Source organism: Rhyacophila brunnea, unplaced genomic scaffold (genome assembly GCF_057557595.1).
Source record: "Rhyacophila brunnea isolate RB1 unplaced genomic scaffold, BYU_Rbru_1.0 scaffold_3, whole genome shotgun sequence".
Taxonomy (NCBI): domain Eukaryota; kingdom Metazoa; phylum Arthropoda; class Insecta; order Trichoptera; family Rhyacophilidae; genus Rhyacophila; species Rhyacophila brunnea.
Genome location: NW_028232965.1, coordinates 15,926,461 through 15,947,295, shown reverse-complemented (window position 1 = coordinate 15,947,295; position 20,835 = coordinate 15,926,461). Strand labels below are relative to the sequence as shown.

The 20,835-nt window shown below is 34.8% G+C and overlaps 3 protein-coding genes across 4 annotated transcripts; 2 read left to right on the top strand and 1 right to left on the bottom strand.

Moving 5' to 3' along the window:
* The first annotated feature begins 1,169 nt into the window (after nucleotides 1-1,169).
* On the top strand, nucleotides 1,170-7,078 carry LOC147067960 (enoyl-[acyl-carrier-protein] reductase, mitochondrial). The gene is made up of 2 exons (XM_085953057.1): nucleotides 1,170-1,587; nucleotides 4,351-7,078. The coding sequence occupies exons 1-2, from the start codon at nucleotides 1,359-1,361 to the stop codon at nucleotides 5,208-5,210; spliced, it is 1,089 nt and encodes a 362-aa protein (XP_085809183.1). The 5' UTR covers nucleotides 1,170-1,358; the 3' UTR covers nucleotides 5,211-7,078.
* A 1,945-nt stretch (nucleotides 7,079-9,023) lies between these two features.
* On the bottom strand, nucleotides 9,024-10,208 carry OSCP1 (Organic solute carrier partner 1). The gene is made up of 2 exons (XM_085953058.1): nucleotides 10,013-10,208; nucleotides 9,024-9,913 (listed from the first exon to the last, which is right to left on the bottom strand). The coding sequence occupies exons 1-2, from the start codon at nucleotides 10,122-10,124 to the stop codon at nucleotides 9,045-9,047; spliced, it is 981 nt and encodes a 326-aa protein (XP_085809184.1). The 5' UTR covers nucleotides 10,125-10,208; the 3' UTR covers nucleotides 9,024-9,044.
* Nucleotides 9,810-19,345, top strand: LOC147067958 (protein-lysine N-methyltransferase SMYD4-like). 2 transcript variants are annotated; one of them, XM_085953055.1, is made up of 3 exons: nucleotides 9,810-9,906; nucleotides 10,156-11,674; nucleotides 13,363-19,345. In XM_085953055.1, the coding sequence occupies exons 2-3, from the start codon at nucleotides 10,206-10,208 to the stop codon at nucleotides 13,715-13,717; spliced, it is 1,824 nt and encodes a 607-aa protein (XP_085809181.1). In that variant the 5' UTR covers nucleotides 9,810-9,906; nucleotides 10,156-10,205; the 3' UTR covers nucleotides 13,718-19,345. The 2 variants fall into 2 exon arrangements, with proteins under 2 accessions (XP_085809181.1, XP_085809182.1); XM_085953056.1 differs by lacking the exon at nucleotides 13,363-19,345 and adding an exon at nucleotides 12,678-12,864 and having other exon boundaries at nucleotides 9,818-9,906.
* Nucleotides 19,346-20,835: the final 1,490 nt, after the last annotated feature.

Sequence of the window (20,835 nt, the reverse complement as noted above, 5' to 3'; positions counted from 1 at the left end):
CTTAGGATAACAACACCGGTGGAGTACAACCTATTCAAAACCTCTCGCAGGACAACTACCTACTCGGCTGCTTCTCGCATCGGGGCGAAGGGTTCATGGCCTCACACTACTAATAGTAGACAATGGATTGGTGGAAAAACGTGACTACATAATTGTAAGGCCAATGTTTGGCGCAAATACAAATACCGCCAAGCATCGTCAATCGGAATGGAAGCTAAGCGCTTCCACGTGTCAAAACATCGACCCAGTATTATTCTGGCGTAGTGAGTCAACATTTCACGACAACTACCAGAGAACGATGGATACACCACCATCAGAAGGGGAAAAGAACCCATTAACTTCTCTATTCAACCATATACATGGAAAGTCACGATGGTCTTTTACCTCGTCAATGAATCATTGTCACATACAGGAATTTGGCATACCCAACACCAGGTGATAACAAACAGATATCTCAAGGACTTCAAAGTCAAATTCGAATAATGAAAGGAGTTTTACCTACCAATAAAACTCTTATTATTCATGTTGACTTTGAAGTCCAGGTAACTTCTACCTGGTTCCTTGAGTCATATCATAATGAAGACAAAAGAATCCCAAATTACATACATAAAAAATTTACGCGCGGGTATGACCAGTAAATAAAAACAGGAACGACCAACGACAAGAAAAGGGAAAATAAATTAGTAGAATATATCCTCACGCGAAGAAGAAAGAGCAAACCCTATCTCAAGGACTTCAAAGTCAACATGAATAATAAGAGTTTTATTGGTAGGTAAAACTCCTTTCATTTTTGCGATTGCCTTCTAATAAAATTGTATTGTTACAATTATTAGTTTGACATTTGTGAATTTCTACCTTTTCTTTGTGCGATATATTATTTATCGGTGAAAACAATTTTACAAATGTGTGCAGTTGTCAAAATTGAGTGAATTTATATTTACAATGAGTGATTTATGATTTTTGTTTTGTGAAACAAACTATTTTATGTGATTTCATCTATTTATTTGTGAAATCATTTAATATATGTGAAAACTATTTTCCAAATGTTAAAGTTATTTTTTTTTTTGTGAATTTTGATTATTGCATTGTGCGATTAATTCCCACCCATTATTATTTCCATAGATAAATTTTATTATTTCTTGGGCAACACAGAAAACTATTTGACATTTACACTTGACACTGACAGTTACTGCTGGCGCTAAACGGCAGTACAATAATAGAGAAATAATTTATTGATAATGATGAAGTAGGTAGGTGGTATAGATAAGATTTGTTTAACCTTTGACAGTCAGCGCCATCAATACTATTACACCATACTAAGTATTTATTTACTATACATTTGTTGAATATCTTCAAAAATGGCAGTCATTGGACGTTCATTAAAAGCTTTCAATAGTTTTATTCAAATAAATATGAACGTCAGATTCTACAGTGCAAAGACGGTGTGTCTTACGTACTCTGAATATGGAGACCCTATTAAAGTCATTACTCCCATGGAACAGGAAATATCAAAGCCGCAAAAAGACCAAGTTCTAGTAAAAATGATTGCTGCACCAGTTAACCCAGCTGATATAAACATGATAGAAGGTTAGTTATTCTAAATTAAATTTAAGTACTCCTGATTATAGATCCCTATTGAAGAAAGTACTCTCCTATTGTATTGCAAAGTGACAGTTTGTGTGGGTGCACCGTACCAAAAACCCTACAATTTTATTGATAAACTTTACATATTGTCTTATTACGACTCTGTTCTAAATAGTATGCCTAATATATTGATGTTTCAATTATTCTATCATTTATAACCTGTATTCCAACCTAATTATGTTACAGAAGAGAGCATTCGATACATCTTGTTAACTGTAGAAAAGTCTTGTTAGTTTTTGTGACGTTGCTCCCATGAGGAGGGATTTATCAGTACTCGGAGTGCTAAAAAAGAAAACCAAATAGCCAATACTAATCCATTAATTGCTGCAGAATTATTATCTTCTCTGGAAACATTTATTGTCGAGTAACTGAATACTTATTTCGAAATCATTTTTGAAAAGAAACAAATTTATTGCGGAAGCAAAGGCCTTCTACATAGAGCATTGTCCTGTGATGTATTAGTGTTGTGGAATTGCATTTTACGTGACATACTTAGAGAAAAAAAATGAGGGCATTACACACTATTGAATACCTACTCATTAGATATTGCTTGTGTCTATTTAAGGCCATGCATTAGTTGAGGCACGGTCTAAAAAGATCGTTGCTAGGCGATGTGCGGATTGCGGGTCGCGGGTGCAAAAGACGCCTGTCAAACGAAATATTATTTCTCATATAAATCCAACATATGTCCATTTTATGTTCTGTTTATTATTCTATTAGTAACAATAATAATATATTCATTGACATGTTTTCTTTTTAAAGTAAATGGGTAACGTTTTTAGTCATCTTTACACGATTTTAGAATTAATTGGCCCGTCGCCATCACGCAGCAAAGTGACGTATGTCTGACTCGACGTTCTCTCAAGGAATGCGAAGCGAGTACAAAATTTCGTCGCGCGTACAGTTGAAAATTATTTGGCGTTTCACTGATGCGTCACCTTAAGCAATTTAATAATAATTATGAACTGCATGTTTTCATACTATTTGTAGGCAGTTAAATTTGGTAAAAATATTCTTTTACATGGATCCCTAATTGGTGCTGTGAGTAGGGCCCCTGAATGATTAAATTCGTCCCTGCTTTTACTCCAACCTTTCGTAATGAAACGTCTTGATTCATCTTTGTAAAATTGTTTTAGCTGTGATTTCTATTTTGTAATGGCAATCATAGCAATCGAATTAATTGAATATATTATACATTCAAATGTGACCATTTTTATTTGTGCGATGAACGCCTTGAAAAAATGCATGTACCTACATACGTGACATGCAATCATCGCATAAGTGAAAACTCCACAGATTTTTAGTTCAATTTGAGACATGAAGTGATTCATTTTTTTATTGATGTTGGAGAAACTAATAACTAAATAATATTTACATGATCAATCGTAATACTTTATATAATTAGTATAGTTCACCTACAAAGCTTCGCTGGAGCTAAAGTTAGATGGTCTCTGGTTAGATTTTAGTACTGCTGTTATAATGGTACCTCTTAACATTTTTTTAACCATGTCCGATCCTGATAAGATCATATGGGCCTCCAGAGTGGTGGTTTTGTATTAACAGATTTTTGTTATTACAAGAAATGGATTTTAGCCACTCGCTCAACCTGTTGGGTCCATACTCTTGACTCAAACAAAAATTGAAAACAATATGTGTATTTGCTAGACCCACAACGTTATAGGCCGATGCGTAAGCCGCTCGGCCATCGTGGGGCCGTAAACAATTAAGGTGTGCAAAATCAATTTCTTCCCGTACACCGAAATTAGGCAAACTATGTTCATGGCTGCAATTCCAGACAGTTTCTATAAGCATTCCAGACATTTCGATTTAGTTGGGCTCAATTTGGTTATTATTGGGACATCTGTAGGCGTGTCTGTGAACCTGAAGATCTCTTCACTTAGATCGTTAAGCAGTTTTTTATTAGCTTTTCTCACTTATTACTATTTTTAATTTGTGCTCTCTCCCATGGGCAATTTTAACTTAGTCATGTCAACTCAAAGTGCACTCGAGTGTGTTGCGACCTGTTTTGAAAAATTAATTGCTTCTGAGACATTCTCATTCATAAAAAAATTACTGATACTTAGGAAACATAGGGTTGTGTTGCAGGACAGGTATGGTTTGGTGGGATCATTAACTTTAATATAGGCATGTCAGGTGAGATAATTAAGTCAGTTAATGTAGGGTGACATTCTCACGAAATCCAGACATCTGTAGCGTTATTGGGTTGTCTTCTGTCGGTCGAGTTCTTGGTGTGAATAGGTATGTGTGGATATGTCCATTAGCCACTTTTTTCTTTCCTTTACATTAATAGACATCAACCGACAACATTGGACCATCTGAAGGCAACAATTAAATTAGTCTCATCGGTCTGACCATGGGCTCAACCGCTAAAACATACTATATTATGTTCAGCGAACGAAATCGGAATGTCTTGATAGCGTTTTATATTATGCCTGTTGTATCACCTTGTTTTGTTCGACACTAAAACCAATATTAATTGTTTCCTACTCAAAGTATCGAATTTTAGTCAAAATATTATGGTACATTTATAGTTTTGTTTGTTTATCTATTTCTATGCAAGCTTAGCTTTTTATTAAATTGTCAAATAAGTAAAATTATTGTTTTCAATCAGAACTAATTTGTGAAAGAAAATAACTTTTATTACCATATAACTCGTTCAAGAGGTTTTGTTTCTTCTTTTTACAGGAAAATACCCAATCAAACCGACGCTGCCAGGTATTGCAGGAAACGAAGGCCTTGGGGAAGTAACTGAAATTGGTGACACTGTTACCAGTTTAAAAGTTGGAGATAGAGTTGTTCCAGGAAAATCTGGTCTTGGAACATGGAGAACTTTTGGAGTCTTTTCACAAGCAGACCTTATTAAGGTGCCAAACGATCTTGACGTACCCCAAGCAGCAACTTTTACAGTCAATCCCTGCACTGCGTACAGAATGTTGAAAGACTTTAGGCAATTGAAACCAGACGATACGGTAATACAAAATGGAGCCAATAGTGCATGCGGTCAAAATGTCATACAAATTTGCAAAGCATGGGGTATCAACACTGTTAATATTGTCAGAAATCGACCAGACATTGCAAACCTCAAAGACTACCTGACCGGCTTAGGAGCAACTTATGTGTTAACAGAAGAAGAAATTCGCACAACTGATATTTTCAAAACTAAGAAACTCCCCAGACCGTCTTTGGCATTGAACTGTGTCGGCGGTAAAAGCGCATTGGAAATATTGCGTCAATTAAACCATAGCGGAGCGATAGTAACATACGGGGGTATGTCTAGAGACCCTCTTACCATTCCTACATCGGCTCTTATTTTCAAGAATATAACGGCATGTGGATTTTGGATGACTCAATGGATTGAAGATAATTCATCTAACCCCTTGAGAAAACAAATGTATGATGAGCTTATTGAATTAATGACTTCTCAGAAATTGCGTGCTCCAGCTCATAAATATATAAAATTTGATCAGTATAGAGATGCCATCTTGAACACACTCTCCATCCAGGGCTTTGTTGGGAAGAAATATATTTTAGATTTCGAAAAATAATGTGACTCATTTTAAATATTATTTCTATTTCATAACAGAAAATTATGTGTAGGATATTATTTTTATATCCTTCTAAAATAAAGTTTTGTTAATGATTTTCATAACCACTTATGTGTTTTAATGATTTTTTTACTGCCCCTATGATCATCTTAATAATAAAATACGGGAAACATGTTTATTGATTTGACGTTATGCGCTTATCACAAAATGATAGAATCAAATACAATTATTAACCTATAATAAATTATAAGTTTGATCTTTTTAAAGATATTTATTTCTTGATATAGGTACATACAATGACAACTATAAATATTTTATATTTTGTGCCTCTGGATATTATTTATAACTTAATTTACTTTATTATTATGCAGTTTATACAAATTGGAAGCCTGTTGAAGTCTCCATTCATCCAATTATTAATGTTTGTCTCGAATAGACTCTTTATTTATTTTTTATAGCTTATAGCTTACTGGCCCAAAAGTTTATACATACTTCAATCATTATTTTTCTGCTAAACATCAATTCAGAAAACAAAAAAATTAAGTGCATTCATATGAAATTTAATATAATGAAAAGAGGCGGATATAACTAGTAACCATTGCTCATTAATCTCCAAAAATAAGCAAAATACCTTATATATTTACGAGGGTGGGTCAATAAGTCCTTAGAAAAGCCGACAGGTGGCGCAACTAGTACTGTAAGCGGTTTGTTTTCATGCAGCGGCACTACCGATTCAGTATGCTGCGAAGTTTCAATCAGATTGGTCGGGTTGTTGTGTGTTTCTCGTACATTTAAAAAAAAAATTTGCTTGTGGAAAATGGAAAATGGAGAAAATTGAGTTTAGAGCTGTTATTAAACATTTTAATATAAAAGGGTTAACAGCAAAGGAAATAAAAAATGAGTTGGATTTAGTTCACGGCATATCTGCTCCTTCACTTGCAACTATTTATAACTGGTTAAATGAATTTAAACGTGGTCGTACATCAACAAAGGATGAACCACGCTCAGGACGTCCTGTAGAGGTGACTACACCAGAAATGATCAATAAAATCCACGATATGGTGTTAAGTGACCGAAGATTAAAGTTGAGTGAGATAATTGAGGTTACAGGGATCTCAAAAGGTAGCGTCATTTCTATTTTACATGACAAATTGGGCATGAAAAAAATTTCTGCAAGATGGGTGCCGCGTTTGCTCACAGTCGACAATAAACGCAATAGGGTGGTGGCCTCTAAAGCCCTGTTGTCGCTCATGCAACGCAATCCGGATGAATTTTTTCGTCGCTTTGTGACTGTAGATGAAACATGGATACACCACTATACTCCCGAGACGAAAGAACAGTCAAAGCAGTGGATTGCGAAAGGCGAACCATGTCCAAAGAAGGCGAAAACCGTAAAATCAGCTGGTAAGGTTATGGCTACTGTGTTTTGGGATGCACGTGGAATTATTTTCGTTGACTATTTGGAAAAAGGAAAAACAATAACAGGGGATTATTATGCATCTTTATTGGACCAGCTAAAAAACAAAATTGAAGAAAAACGGCCTCATTTAAACAGGAAAAAAATCCTCTTTCATCAGGACAATGCCCGTGTTCACACATGTTTACGATCAATGGCTGAAATTGAAGAATTGAAGTTCGAATTGGTCGATCACCCACCGTATTCGCCAGATTTAGCCCCCAGTGACTTTTTCCTTTTCCCAAACTTAAAAAAATGGCTAAGTGGACAACGTTTTTTTTCAAATGAAGAAGTCATCGATCGGACAAATGCTTATTTTGAGGACCTTCCGAAAACTTATTTTTCTGACGGTTTAAAAAAAATTGAGAAACGTCTAACCAAGTGTATTGAGCTCCAAGGAGATTATGTTGAGAAATAAAAAAAAAAATACAAAAATAAAAACTGTTTTAATGCTTTTTTCTAAGGAATTATTGACCCACCCTCGTATTATCTATATACATGTGGTCAGAGCTTGTGATTGAGAAATCTCTTCTCGAGAGATAATCAGTACAGGTATTGAATCTCAATAAATCAATTTTCTAAAACTTTGAGAACTTTCGTTTCTCAAGAAATCAGCAATGAAAATATCGATAAATTGCTACTAGGAAAAATAACAGAAAAAGGAAGTCGGCATCTTTGATCTGAAACGAAATATTGAAACATTCCATGAGGGAAAAAAACTTCGACTTCGAACCCCAGAACAGAATTTTCTAAATTCGCCAGTGGAATTTGTGTTGGCAAGAAAAGTTAACAGTAAAAAAGTTTTCAATTTGATGTCAAACGGATTCCGCCAACAGAAAATTTGGACTAGATCAGTTAAAACAAGAAATAAAAATACTGCTCAAGAAATCAATAATCCAATCTCGAATTCTCGGGAAGAAAAATATTATTGAAATTGAGAATACTCAAATCTCGAGAAATTAAAAAAGGCGAAAGATCACATGCATATAACGCCCAAGTGAAGTTATTAGGTGTAAGGTTAGTATAAATAAAGTAAATCATAAACAAATCTGCATTCTTTGTACAGACATTCAACATATTATATCGAATGCAAAAAATATTATCCCAGAATGTCTGGGGATAATAAATCTATATCCTTAAAATCAATTGTGCAGTTTTTTTAAATTATTTAAAGAAAATGGAATGTTTACAGAATGACTGGTTGCTTAATACTATTTGAATTGGGAGGTCCCACAGAGTACACGTAAATCCACCCCTGCATGAAGACAATAACGTGCTGTCAGACACTAAAAATATTCTCAGTAGGTACTGACATTGCTTTGTATTCATTTTTATTGGTACTTATGTAATCTGAATCAATAGAATTCAAAGTTACTGCATATCGTCGGCCTACTATGCAAACCTTCTATGTCTGTTTTATGTAAATGGTCAGGAGAGAGTTAAAACGTATTATTTATTACAATTCTTTTATAAATAAAAAAGTTTTAAATTAGTGATAAGTATATAAAAAAGAGTGAACTTTTGCGATAGTGCCCATCAAACGGCAAGTCGGCTCTAAATTCATTTTCACAATGATGTCAATGTGCTAGCGTAGTAAGTTAATATTTGCAATGAGCGATGTAAGCGCACTGTGTAGAATGAATTATAATATGCGGAATAACCGCGCGCCTGTACAACGACGCTCCTGACAGCCGAGTAAATTAGAGACCGTCGCGCCCCTTTCGCTGGTCACATCCAATGGGCCGTGATGTATTTGAATATATAGTATTTTCGTTTTATTGTCGTGCTATGACGTCAAAAGACGCCGCGCTCCACTCAGTGCGTGTTGAAATATAAGGCACGCGAAGCGTTATGTTCGTCATACGCTATGTACGCTGTATTGTATTCTTGGTGATTCACCGTCCAAACTGCAAAATATGCGCGAGCGCCCCGCACGCCCGATTCTATGAGACCGGTGCCTTAAATAATATCTAGAAAAAACTTTTTTATTTATAAAAGAAATGTATTAGTTAATACGTTTTAACTCTCTCCTGAACATTTACATAAAACAGGTATAGAAGGTTTGCATAGTAGGCCGACGATATTGTGATAATGCAGCTAAACAAGTAAGCATCATCAACAATGAAACAATAGGTATATTACTTAAAGATAATTATATTAACTGCATAAATGAATCTCAATAATACTTGTGATTTAATTGATTAATGAAGCAGTCTTTGATTATTATCACAAAGTAAAATGGCAGGTACTTTTAATAAGACAAATAAATAGTAAATATTTATTTACTGAATTTTTGGTGCTAAAGAATTAGTCAGTAAATGTGCAGAAGATAATTGACCAGCTTTTATTATAAAGCAAGCGGAAAGGTAATCCGTACTTCACTTAATGCTCTCCGTATCGAGCATCGTCAGAAGGTCCTCGTGTAAAGTTGATACAGGTAAATTTACTTCATCAAATTTACTCAAGATCTCTATAGATTTTGAGGTATCCCTCATATGAGAATTCGGTTGGAATTTACACACGGAGCTGTGGCCTCCCGATATTTCTGAGGCTCCGTCAGAAGCGCCACCTCCCTGATGAAGTAGTGATAGATTAATATTTTCTTTTTTGTAGTCATTTTCACCTAATATGTGATGAACCAAAAAGGAAACCTCCGATACGTCTATGTTATGGTTATCGTGTGTCTTAGAACCATTTTCCAAATTATCTACTGAAGGTTGATTATCGGGATATGAATAGATGTTATCCCCCAAATCTTGTAAAAAAGTATTAATGTCATTATCCGCATTGCTCGCTTGGACAAAAGAACCATCATTTCTTTGCAAACCCAGTCTGAGTAGCAATGATACTTTGGTACGAAAATCATTCAGCCAAAAAATTAAAGAATTCCTAGTTAATATAATGTGTTCCATCGAAGACTGTTGCATTAATTTTTGAAACCTGTCTAAAGTGTGTTCCACTTTGACTGCGACAGGCTGCCCAGAAATTAATTGCAGAACTCCTTGCAAATGTCGAACTGTGAGAAAATATAATTTGTCTGGCTCAATACTTGTAATTTGCCATTTAAAAACCATTGTCATCAATTCCCACAATTTAGTCATAGAGAATGGATCTAGGCGCATTATTGAAACGGAAGCAATATCTTCCAGTAGAATGCGAATATGTTGTTGGCTGCTTAAATGTTGTGCTTCAAATAATTCGTCTAACAACCGAGGATTGAACAGGATTCCAGTTATATCTGTAAGTACTACAAAAACATTGATAATCTTAAATTCATGTTGACATGTCAAATTACTTGAACCTTACCTACTTACGTACCTATTTATAATTTCTATTTTTTGCTTACCTCGTAATCCCTTATCGGTTGTCACCTTTTGTGCTCTTAATCGTTGATCTATTACATATAACATTTCGCACCCCAAATTGATAACAAGAAATAAATTTCCGTGTTTGGACATTTTGCTGATTGTGAAATATTACTGTTTACAGGTTGAAATTCCAAAATAATCGATATTTTGGCACATCCACATAACCTCAAAATGGATGACGTTTTGTATAATATTGACAAATTATACGAACATGTACTCCATTTCATAACGAAAAAAGGAGAAGTTTCAAGTTTTTCCCAAAAGCTTCTGAAACTTGATTCTGAAGCTCAGAAAGTTGAAATGGTCTATAATTTGCTAAAAGACAATAACCTATTTGCAAAAAAGATAGACATCCAAAAGTCTGCAGAGAAGTCAACTTTATTACGAAATATTGGCAATGATTATTTCAAGAAAAGAAATGATAACAGTGCTTTGAAAAACTACAACCAAGCCGTTTGTTATGCTCCAAATCTCTCAAGAGAATTATCATTAGCGTTTGCTAATAGATCAGCTGTGAATTTCACATTTAAGAATTACAGAGAATGCATAAGTGATATAGAAAATGCACTGGAGATTGGCTATGATGTAAACTTGAAACCTAAACTCTTAAAACGCAAGGCGATGTGTGAGGACGCTATTGCAGTCCTAGATGAAACGGACAATATAGAAATTCAATGCAAACGGCAGTTCCGACTATCCAAAGAGCGGAATCCTTTGATTCCTTGTGCCGCGAATAACATTGAGATAGCTTATAGTGAAAGAATGGGTCGAAGCATCGTTGCAACAGATGATATAAAAGCAGGAGATGTCGTAGTCACGGAACAGCCATACTGTAATGTTTTATTAGAGCCGTTTTATTTGCAAAATTGTTATGAATGCTTCAAAAAGAGCGACGCATTACTTCCGTGTGAACATTGTTGTATAGTCATGTTCTGCAGTGATAGATGTCGGAAGTCGTGTTGGGGAAGGTTTCATAAAATGGAATGTCCTATAATGCCCCTCCTTGTGGCTATGAAATTCTCTAAACTTGAATTGCTGGCTATTCGAACAGTGATACAGGCGAAATGCACTCTGTCATCTTGGGAAAAATTAATTGCGACCATCGACGCAGCAGAATCAGAAATAAATCCCCTGTACCAAGGATTTTCAAGGAAAATCGATTCTGATGGAAACGAAACATTGCTTTTCGATTCTTTAAGCTATACTCCAATCCATACTCTGGTCACCAATATTGAAAAACGATCTATAAGCGATGTATTCCAAAAAAGTGTTACTGCCGCAGTGTTCTTACATTTTCTCATGGAATATACTGACTTCTTTTCTGATTGTGTCGACAATAGTCGCGATGATGTCAATAATGTTATAATCGATAGAAACAAATGTATCAAACTTACAGGGGGGCTTTTGTTACATCATAACATGACGGGTCCTTCAAATATGCACTCGATAGGCGCTCTTATGGAAGACGGAGAGAAAAATTTTGTTGAAAATGTTAATTGGGGTGGAGGTGCATATGCATTTTTAAGTCTCTTCAATCACTCATGTGCACAGAGTGTAGTGAGATATTGTAACGGTACAACTGTATCACTTGTTGCTCTGAGACCAATTAAGAAGGGGGAACAGCTCTTTGATAATTATGGGTGAGTTGCAAAAATTTTTTTCTTCTACATTTTTTTTCAATTAATTAAGTCGTTCAATGCGCAAACCGCACCTGGCGCTTAGCAATTAACATTATAATTAAATGTGGTCATTAAGTGGTCAGCAGTTAACTACTTAGTACTTACTTACTTTCAAAGAGCGCGATGCACAACCATACTTATGCGCATAAGTCCCTAAGATACACGCCTAACTGGGGCCGATTTCAACTACCTAAGTTCAGTAAGAAAAACATATATAATGTTCTTATTAGAACTCATAAGTAGAAGAGAGAAAGAACCTGTGATGTATTTTTCTTGTTGGAACGGCCGCTCAACGTCAATGGTTCTGCATTGCATGCAAAGTACTTATTTAATTCCTTAATTAAAATGGCGTTTACAAGGTAGCACTGAGATGTCTTTTCGAAGGATATAGATACATACATTTTTTGTTATATGAGTTTTTTTCGCCCACTTTTTTCATTTCTTTACATTAAGGGCTTGCGCAGACAGAGCGCGGTCAGGCGGTCTGCGTTCCGCGTTCGGCGTTCTTTGTACTGTATGGGTACACAGCCGGCGGTCAGACCGCGCCGGTCAATTGGAACGCTAGAGTTCTGGAGTTCTATGCCCGGAATTACAAAGAACGCCGTACCTCCCGTCCAGTGCCGTCATAGGAATTTGAGCAGTCACACAACATAGAGCGAAACCACACGGGGGAGTGAGTACGCAACAGCGGTGCTTTCTCACTTCCACTCGCAGTCGGAATATAGCGGTCTCGCATTATGCAGCGCTTGTGTCAGTACAACGTTTGTAAACAAATGGAACGCTTATTGTTGACCGCCACCTGTCTGCTGTCCCTGAACGTTAGCGGTCAACGGTCGGTTGAACGCAGAACTCCGACCGCTCTCTGTCTGCGCAAGCCCTAATGGCTAACACTGCTGCCAAAGCAATCCCAAATTTTTGGTTTTCCGATAAAGATTAGTGATATGTTTTTGTACATTCTGTTCAGGAAGCATGATGTCTGGAGGCAACACCTGATTTGGTTGCAATGTACTCAGACTTAAAAAATTATATTACATGTTGGTCAACCAAATTGGAACATCTGGAGGATGTTTGATGTCTACGGACAATACCACTGCCTAAAGTGTGATGCATTTAAGGAAAGCTAACATTTGGAGAACTAAACTGCTCACGGTATTCCGGTAATACTCATGTAATGACACTAGTGCCACTGCTGCCCTACTTATTAATTGTAGCCGCAATCTAATGCCCAAGTTACATGAGCAGCATCTACTACTCCCACCGAACATCTCGCCAAATCCAGAAATGCCACTTTGAATCCTTTTGACGATCCAACTCAACGATATAGTTAGCGTGATTTTATTAATCAGTTAGCAAAAAAATATAACACAAAAATAATATTGAGCTAGTATATCAATAAAATTACTTGGCAATAGTTTGCGGTGAAATTTGAAGTAAGAAAATATGAGGGAACACCATTTAGTGTAGCCACCGGCATATATAATATTTTTTGGTTTATTATATATATATATATATATTATATTGTATATATTATATTGTATATATATATTGATTGCTAATGATGATCTACGTGATTCGTCGAGTCTGTGAATCTGCTCATGCAATCAGAGCGTAACGGATATTTATTTTAATAAATGATTTATCATTTTCAGATTTCATCATGCGATCCATTCACTGAAGGAGCGTCGCGAGTCCTTGCTCTTTCAATACAAATTTCAATGCATGTGTGAGGCATGCGTCGATAACTGGCCCATGTATGTCAATTTACCCCGAGCTCTCGTCACGGACAAAAAAAAGGCGAGGTTCATAGCTGAAAAAGTCTTAACCGATGACTTGATCAATAGCCTAAAAACGGGAAACAGAAGAGTCGCTCTTTCAACAGTAGACCAACTATACCCACATGTTACGATTCTTGAGGAATTTGCTCCAAATGTTGAATTGGCGGAATATCAAGAGACTATTAAGCAGTGCTGGTCCCTTTTTGGTAATATCATTAAGATGAAATAAATTGACCTTATTTGATTGCATTTTCTTCTCGCATTTGTGCCAAAACTGTTTTGTCGAAAAATATTAAAAGTTAATAGGTAGAATACTTTTAAAATTGAGGTGCTAGAAATTTGTATGTATATCCTACAAACATAGTTGTATTTTTCATGACAATATTTGACTGTTTTAAAAGAATATATTATTATATTATGTAATGTATGTAATATTAATATAGATGTGTACTGATTTTATAAATTATTTACTACCATTATAAGTTTATTATAAAGCATAATATAGTTTCGAGGGTTTAATTTCAAACAACACTATCTACAAAAGTGCAAGTTTACAGGAAAGCCAAAAAACGTTTATTTAATTTCTTGTAACTCAACAAAGAAGATTTTTATTTAAAACCTAATGTTCATATTTTGTAATTTATTATGTATTGTACATGTATCTTGCTTAATATGGTGATGTTAAAATACGAGGGTGGGTCAATAAGTCCTTAGAAAAGCCGACAGGTGGCGCGACTAGTACTGTAAGCGGTTTGTTTTCATGCAGCGGCACTACCAATTCAGTATGCTGCGAAGTTTCAATCAGATTGGTCGGGTTGTTGTTTTTTATTTTCGTACATTTAAAAAAAAATTTGCTTGTTTACAAAAATGGAGAAAATTGAGTTTAGAGCTGTTATTAAACATTTTAATATAAAAGGGTTAACAGCAAAGGAAATAAAAAATGAGTTGGATTTAGTTCACGGCATATCTGCTCCTTCACTTGCAACTATTTATAACTGGTTAAATGAATTTAAACGTGGTCGTACATCAACAAAGGATGAACCACGCTCAGGACGTCCTGTAGAGGTGACTACACCAGAAATGATCAATAAAATCCACGATATGGTGTTAAGTGACCGAAAATTAAAGTTGAGTGAGATAATTGAGATTACAGGGATCTCAAAAGGTAGCGTCATTTCTATTTTACATGACAAATTGGGCATGAAAAAAGTTTCTGCAAAATGGGTGCCGCGTTTGCTCACAGTCGACAATAAACGCAATAGGGTGGTGGCCTCTAAAGCCCTGTTGTCGCTCATGCAACGCAATCCGGATGAATTTTTTCGTCGCTTTGTGACTGTAGATGAAACATGGATACACCACTATACTCCCGAGACGAAAGAACAGTCAAAGCAGTGGATTGCGAAAGGCGAACCATGTCCAAAGAAGGCGAAAACCGTAAAATCAGCTGGTAAGGTTATGGCTACTGTATTTTGGGATGCACGTGGAATTATTTTCGTTGACTATTTGGAAAAAGGAAAAACAATAACAGGGGATTATTATGCATTTTTATTGGACCAGCTAAAAAACGAAATTGAAGAAAAACGGCCTCATTTAAACAGGAAAAAAATCCTCTTTCATCAGGACAATGCCCGTGTTCACACATGTTTACGATCAATGGCTAAAATTGAAGAATTGAAGTTCGAATTGGTCGACCACCCACCGTATTCGCCAGATTTAGCCCCCAGTGACTTTTTCCTTTTCCCAAACTTAAAAAAATGGCTAAGTGGACAACGTTTTTTTTCAAATGAAGAAGTCATCGATCGGACAAATGCTTATTTTGAGGACCTTCCGAAAACTTATTTTTCTGACGGTTTAAAAAAAATTGAGAAACGTCTAACCAAGTGTATTGAGCTCCAAGGAGATTATGTTGAGAAATAAAAAAAAAATACAAAAAAAAAATTTGTTTTAATGCTTTTTTCTAAGGAATTATTGACCCACCCTCGTATTATAGGTATGGTTTTAAAATAATATGAAAACAAGGTAACTTTATGTAGTTGACGTTAATTACTGACGATTTAAGAAGAATCTAAAAAAGATTGACATAAAGTTGTTTGACTATCATGTAGCCGAGAATGTAAAATAAGGTTATCTAAAAAAAAATGTTATTTCCTTCTCCATTGTTTCATAATGATATATTATAAAAAAAAAGAAGGCAGTAATATATAAACATTTTCATTAATTTTATTACAGAGAAGTTTAGTATTTTATAATAAGTGGAAATTTTTTCTCACTATATAATATAATTTTGCAATGTTAATTTAACTAAGTAATTCAGTGGTTTTCAAACTTTATGTTGCTACGCAAACAATTCCAACAAAACCTATGTAAAATCTATAAAAATTTCATATAAAAAAAATGTTTTTTTACTCGAAATTTAATACACAAAGCAATTAATGATTAAAGGTTAAACTTTTCGCCAGGGCTTCGAACCGTTATTTTTTTCGTTTCAGTTTTCGATCCGGTTCAAGTATAAAACTATATATCGGTTCGGTTTCAGTTTTCGTTCTGAAAAAGATAACGGTTTTTCCGGTTCTCAGTTTAGCTCCGAGTGATTAATTTTTAAATGTTTTTATCGGGTCTAGGACGATTTGGCGCCGGGACAACTGGACTCTACGCAATTCGAAATTAAATAGACGTTAGGTACTTATAGTAACTTTAAAAAAAATATTTAATATTATCATTTATATTTAAATTATTGTATTATGATTTATTAGCTGGTGAAAATTTAAATATGCACTCATAAATAATGATTTAATCGTGCATATGTTTAAGTTCCAACGAAAAAAGAGTTTTTTATTTTATATAAAGCCTTAGGCATGGTAATTCTCAATTCGCAATAAAAAAATCATTATGTTAAGAGTAAAGCGAATTAAAACTACTAAGTAGCAGATAGAAACTGATTAAAATTTCTCGTCTACGTTCTGTATACGTATCTACGACAGTGCGGCGTCCAATTGTTCTGGCGTCCAGTTGTCCCATTCCCTTTTTATCTGTATTAAAATTTTTTTTTTTTAAATAATACATTATAAATTATGAGAATTATATCAAGATGCATCACAACTGAATGACAACTGAATTGGGGAGTAAGATCATGTTAACGCATGTGTTTGAACATGTACCAAACCGAAAAAAACCTATATTTTTTTCTGTTCGGTTCCGGTTTTCATTCTGACAAAGATATCAGTTTTTCTGGTTGTCAGTTCAGTTCCGGTTCGAAGCCCTGCTTTTCGCGCCCTCCAATTTGAAAACTGCTGCAGTAATTGATTACCAACAAGTGTTCTGCGGAAATTTTAAGACTCTTAAGCTGATCATCCGTCCTGACTGCCCCCGATCGTGAAATGTCATTCTGGATCGTTCGTTAGAGTCATGGCTAAAATAGATTGACTATTTTTCGCGCATAACTCAATCGTCGGTCGGTGACAGTTGAGTCGACGATTACCGTAAACACAATATGGTAATGATCGACCCGACTATTCCAATCTTCGATTGAGTTGTAAGGGAAAATAGGAATAATTCTATTTTGACCACGGCTCCAGTGAATGATTCAAAGCAACATTTGACAATCGGTACAGATGATCAGCGTAAGAATTTTTTAGATTAAATAATTAAATACATTGAAATAAATATACATATTATATATTCTTTTGTTAATACTACAACAGGCCATGTGGCCCAATGACAGTAGTGTAATTAGTAATACACCCAGACTTTGAGAAAATCACATAATTATTGTGACCTCACAGGGTCAAGCCCGGAGCCCCCAGATGTTAATTAAGGAATGAATACGAATAATAAGTATAACTTTTGGCTTGATTATGTGGACTTCTGTGGAAATACTGTTAAAATAATGTGTATCAGAATTTTTAAGATTTTCATTGTATGTAATGCATAGCCACTCAGAAATAATATATTATAGTTTAAAACAAATTTAAATAACATTTGAGATTAGAAATATTAATGGATGGAATATGGTCTGCTGAAATGTGACACTTCATCTAGATATGTCATTATTAGAGACCGCATTATATGCAACATAAAAAGCTTGAAATATGCATGAAAAATGCTCAAAATATGCATGAAAAGTGTCAAAATATGCAACGTTAAATAATAAAAAAATAGTGATTTTTAGTTTTTTTATTTCAATCGATCATTATTAAGTAATTATTATTAATTAACAATTATTTAACATTTTGTTACTCTTGTAAATGTTAACAATCAGGTACTGTTCCAAATGTTCGATAGTAAGATTGTGTCCTTGATCACTCAACATATATTTATAAGTGGAATAGGACCGTTCCACATCCATTGAGGTAACTGGGCAGTATTTGAATTTGGGTGCTATGTTAGCAATTATTGTTTCTAGCAAAAGTTCACCCGTCCCATTAATAAAACCAATTTGACATAAAGGTTCAAAGCCTGGGTTATTGTTCAAATTGTTTTAAATCTTTTCTCTAAGTTTACGTGGGAATACCTCTGGCAGTGCGGAGTTCATTCGGTGGATTTTATTCATTAACTGAATAGATTCAGTCTAAAATATAGCTAAAATATCGCCACTGTTCTGGCAGAAGACACTAATTCGAAAAAATGACATATTGAGTTAGTTATACCAAAATGTTCCTTATTTCAAACTTTACCGTCTGGAAACCTTCTTAATAAATAAACAGTCTTTATTTTAAAGTCATCCTTTTTACGATTACTTAATAAACTCACATGATAGACCATTTCAAACATTTTAAAAGCTTCAAAGTCAAATTACTCAAAACTAGTATTCTCCAGTTAGTGTGTTCTGCCAGAACAGAGACGATATGCATCATCACTAGATTTTAGGTAAAATATGCAATAACCGGTTTGAATGGGCTAAATATGCAAATGCATATATTATAATCCGGTCTCTTGTCATTATATACTGCTTTATGTGTCTCTTACAATTTACCCCTATGGACCTTAGTATCAAGTATAAAGCATATTATATTTTGTTATGACATTTAATGTCGTCACTGTTCCGACACTAATTTGAAAAAATGACATATTGAGTTAGTTATACCAAAATGTTCCTTATTTCAAACTTTACCGTCTGGAAACCTTCTTAATAAATAAACAGTCTTTATTTTAAAGTTATCCTTTTTGCGATTACATAATAAACTCACATGATAGACTATTTTAAACATTTTAACAACTTCAAAGTCAAATTACTCAAAACTAGTATTCTCCAGTTCTGCCAGAACAGAGACAATGTTATTTCTTGGCCACTGTTTTATACTGGTATAATATTACAACAAAAATGGTGAGGTACCTACCTATTCAATTTTTTTAATTAATTACATTATGTAAAAATTGCTATAGGATTTGAACATTAATGAAAAGTTTTGTTTCTCACTACACTAATACTTCGCTTTATGGCCAAAATCGGCAATAAGAGCTGCATGTGACAGTTTAGACCTAACTTATTGTAACAATTATTATAATACTCAATGCATAAATATGATAAACTACTGTCGATAGCCGCGTTTTGTATAGAATAGACCCACTGGATGGAATCAAAAGTTAGATGACTCCAAGTCCCCCGAATCTCCAAAACACTATAGTTGAAGCTTCAAGATCAAGTTGGTGCATACTTGGTCCAGTTTGACTGTGCAAATACTAAGTTATTTATATGTAATTGAATATCTGTCTTCCTTGTAGATTAACATTTTACTTGCCATTTTGACTGAAATTTATTGCTCTATTAATATTATTATGTAGATCTAAGCGTTCATATTTATTTCATTTTTGTATATTTTCCATATTCATCCTTTATTGTGCGAAATAAATTTTATTTATCAGTTTCTGTGTTTCCTTTGCCCATCAACGATTAAACTATGCATGTATAATGTAGATCAAGTGACATTTTCATTATTTACTTACTTATATAAATAATATGTTATTCATTAGCTTTAATATTGAAATATAAGGTTTTACATGTCTGCAAATAGAGTTACCTACTGCTAATTTTCATGTTCCTTGATCTGTGAATGTGTAAGACAATCTCATAAAAGTTGATAATAGCAAATAATATTTTTATTGGAAGAAATACATTTTGCGAAATACTTGCGATTTTACATCCATAGATGATATTTTGAACAGAACGCAACCAGCAGACAATAGATAATAGATGTAAACACCAGACATATTATATAATAATTTTAATAGAAAATCTACAGAGAAACCCACTAAAAACAAAGAACACGCAATTTTTACATGAGTCGAAAATGTGTGGGCCTGCAGAAAATAGAAAAAAAATGTTCACTGACTAGTGCGGTTCATGATGTAGCGCGATACGCGTGAGGTGAGCTCATTGTTCTGGCAGATTTTGCTAACTGACAATGTTCGTTTAATTCAAAGGTTCAAAATGTGCTACGGGATGCGGCATCAGTCTGATAGCATTTTAAATACCAAGAAAACCGAGTCTACACATTATTCCCACCTTAGCGGCAGCTTAAGGTTCAAATAAACTATATGACGATCGGGCACATATATGCTAAAAGTGATTGAGTGTCTATGATAATATCTATGCCATTCCGATATATTATACATACACTAGCTGACCCGGCAAACGTTGTTCTGCCATATAAATTATTTCTAGTGAATATTTTGGTTGTTAAATAAAAAATAACGAATCTATCGTAAGTCTGTGGGGATGGGATCTATGACAGAAAGAGGAATAGAGCGCTGTAGACGATGACCGCCGATAAAAACAAAAAAACATCAACCATTCATTTTCTCAATTCAAAATGAGTAATGATGTTCATAATGAATGAATTACCTGTGACAGGATCTCGTTGTTTAATGTTTATGCAATATCCGTCTTGTCCCTTCCAGAAAATTTGCGGATATTGGAGAGCGTCGTATGAACTGTGTGTGTCAGTGATGAACTCCAGATTATTGTTTCTTCTTCGAATCACGATGTGCGGTCGCCAACCATGATTCCAGCAATGTCGTCAACAACAGTCGCATTGAATCGACGTACATGCTCTCCAGCTGGTGTTTTATCAGGATTGATGACAATAGCGTGATTGTCACTTTGCAATTCGTGTATGTGTGCTTTGAAGAATTTCAATAATTCATTGTGCTCATTCAACAGGGCGTCCAGTTCGCCGACGATGCGCCTGGCATTAGGCGAATTGAGGCTATTGTAGCCGCAACGTGCATCCACATGATTGATGTCTTTACCGCCGCGCCGCGTTGATTTTGAACGTAGAATAGAATTTTTGACCATTTGCCGCAGTATTGTGAACTATTTCTGTTGCTCCGGACGAAGTCATTTGGAAG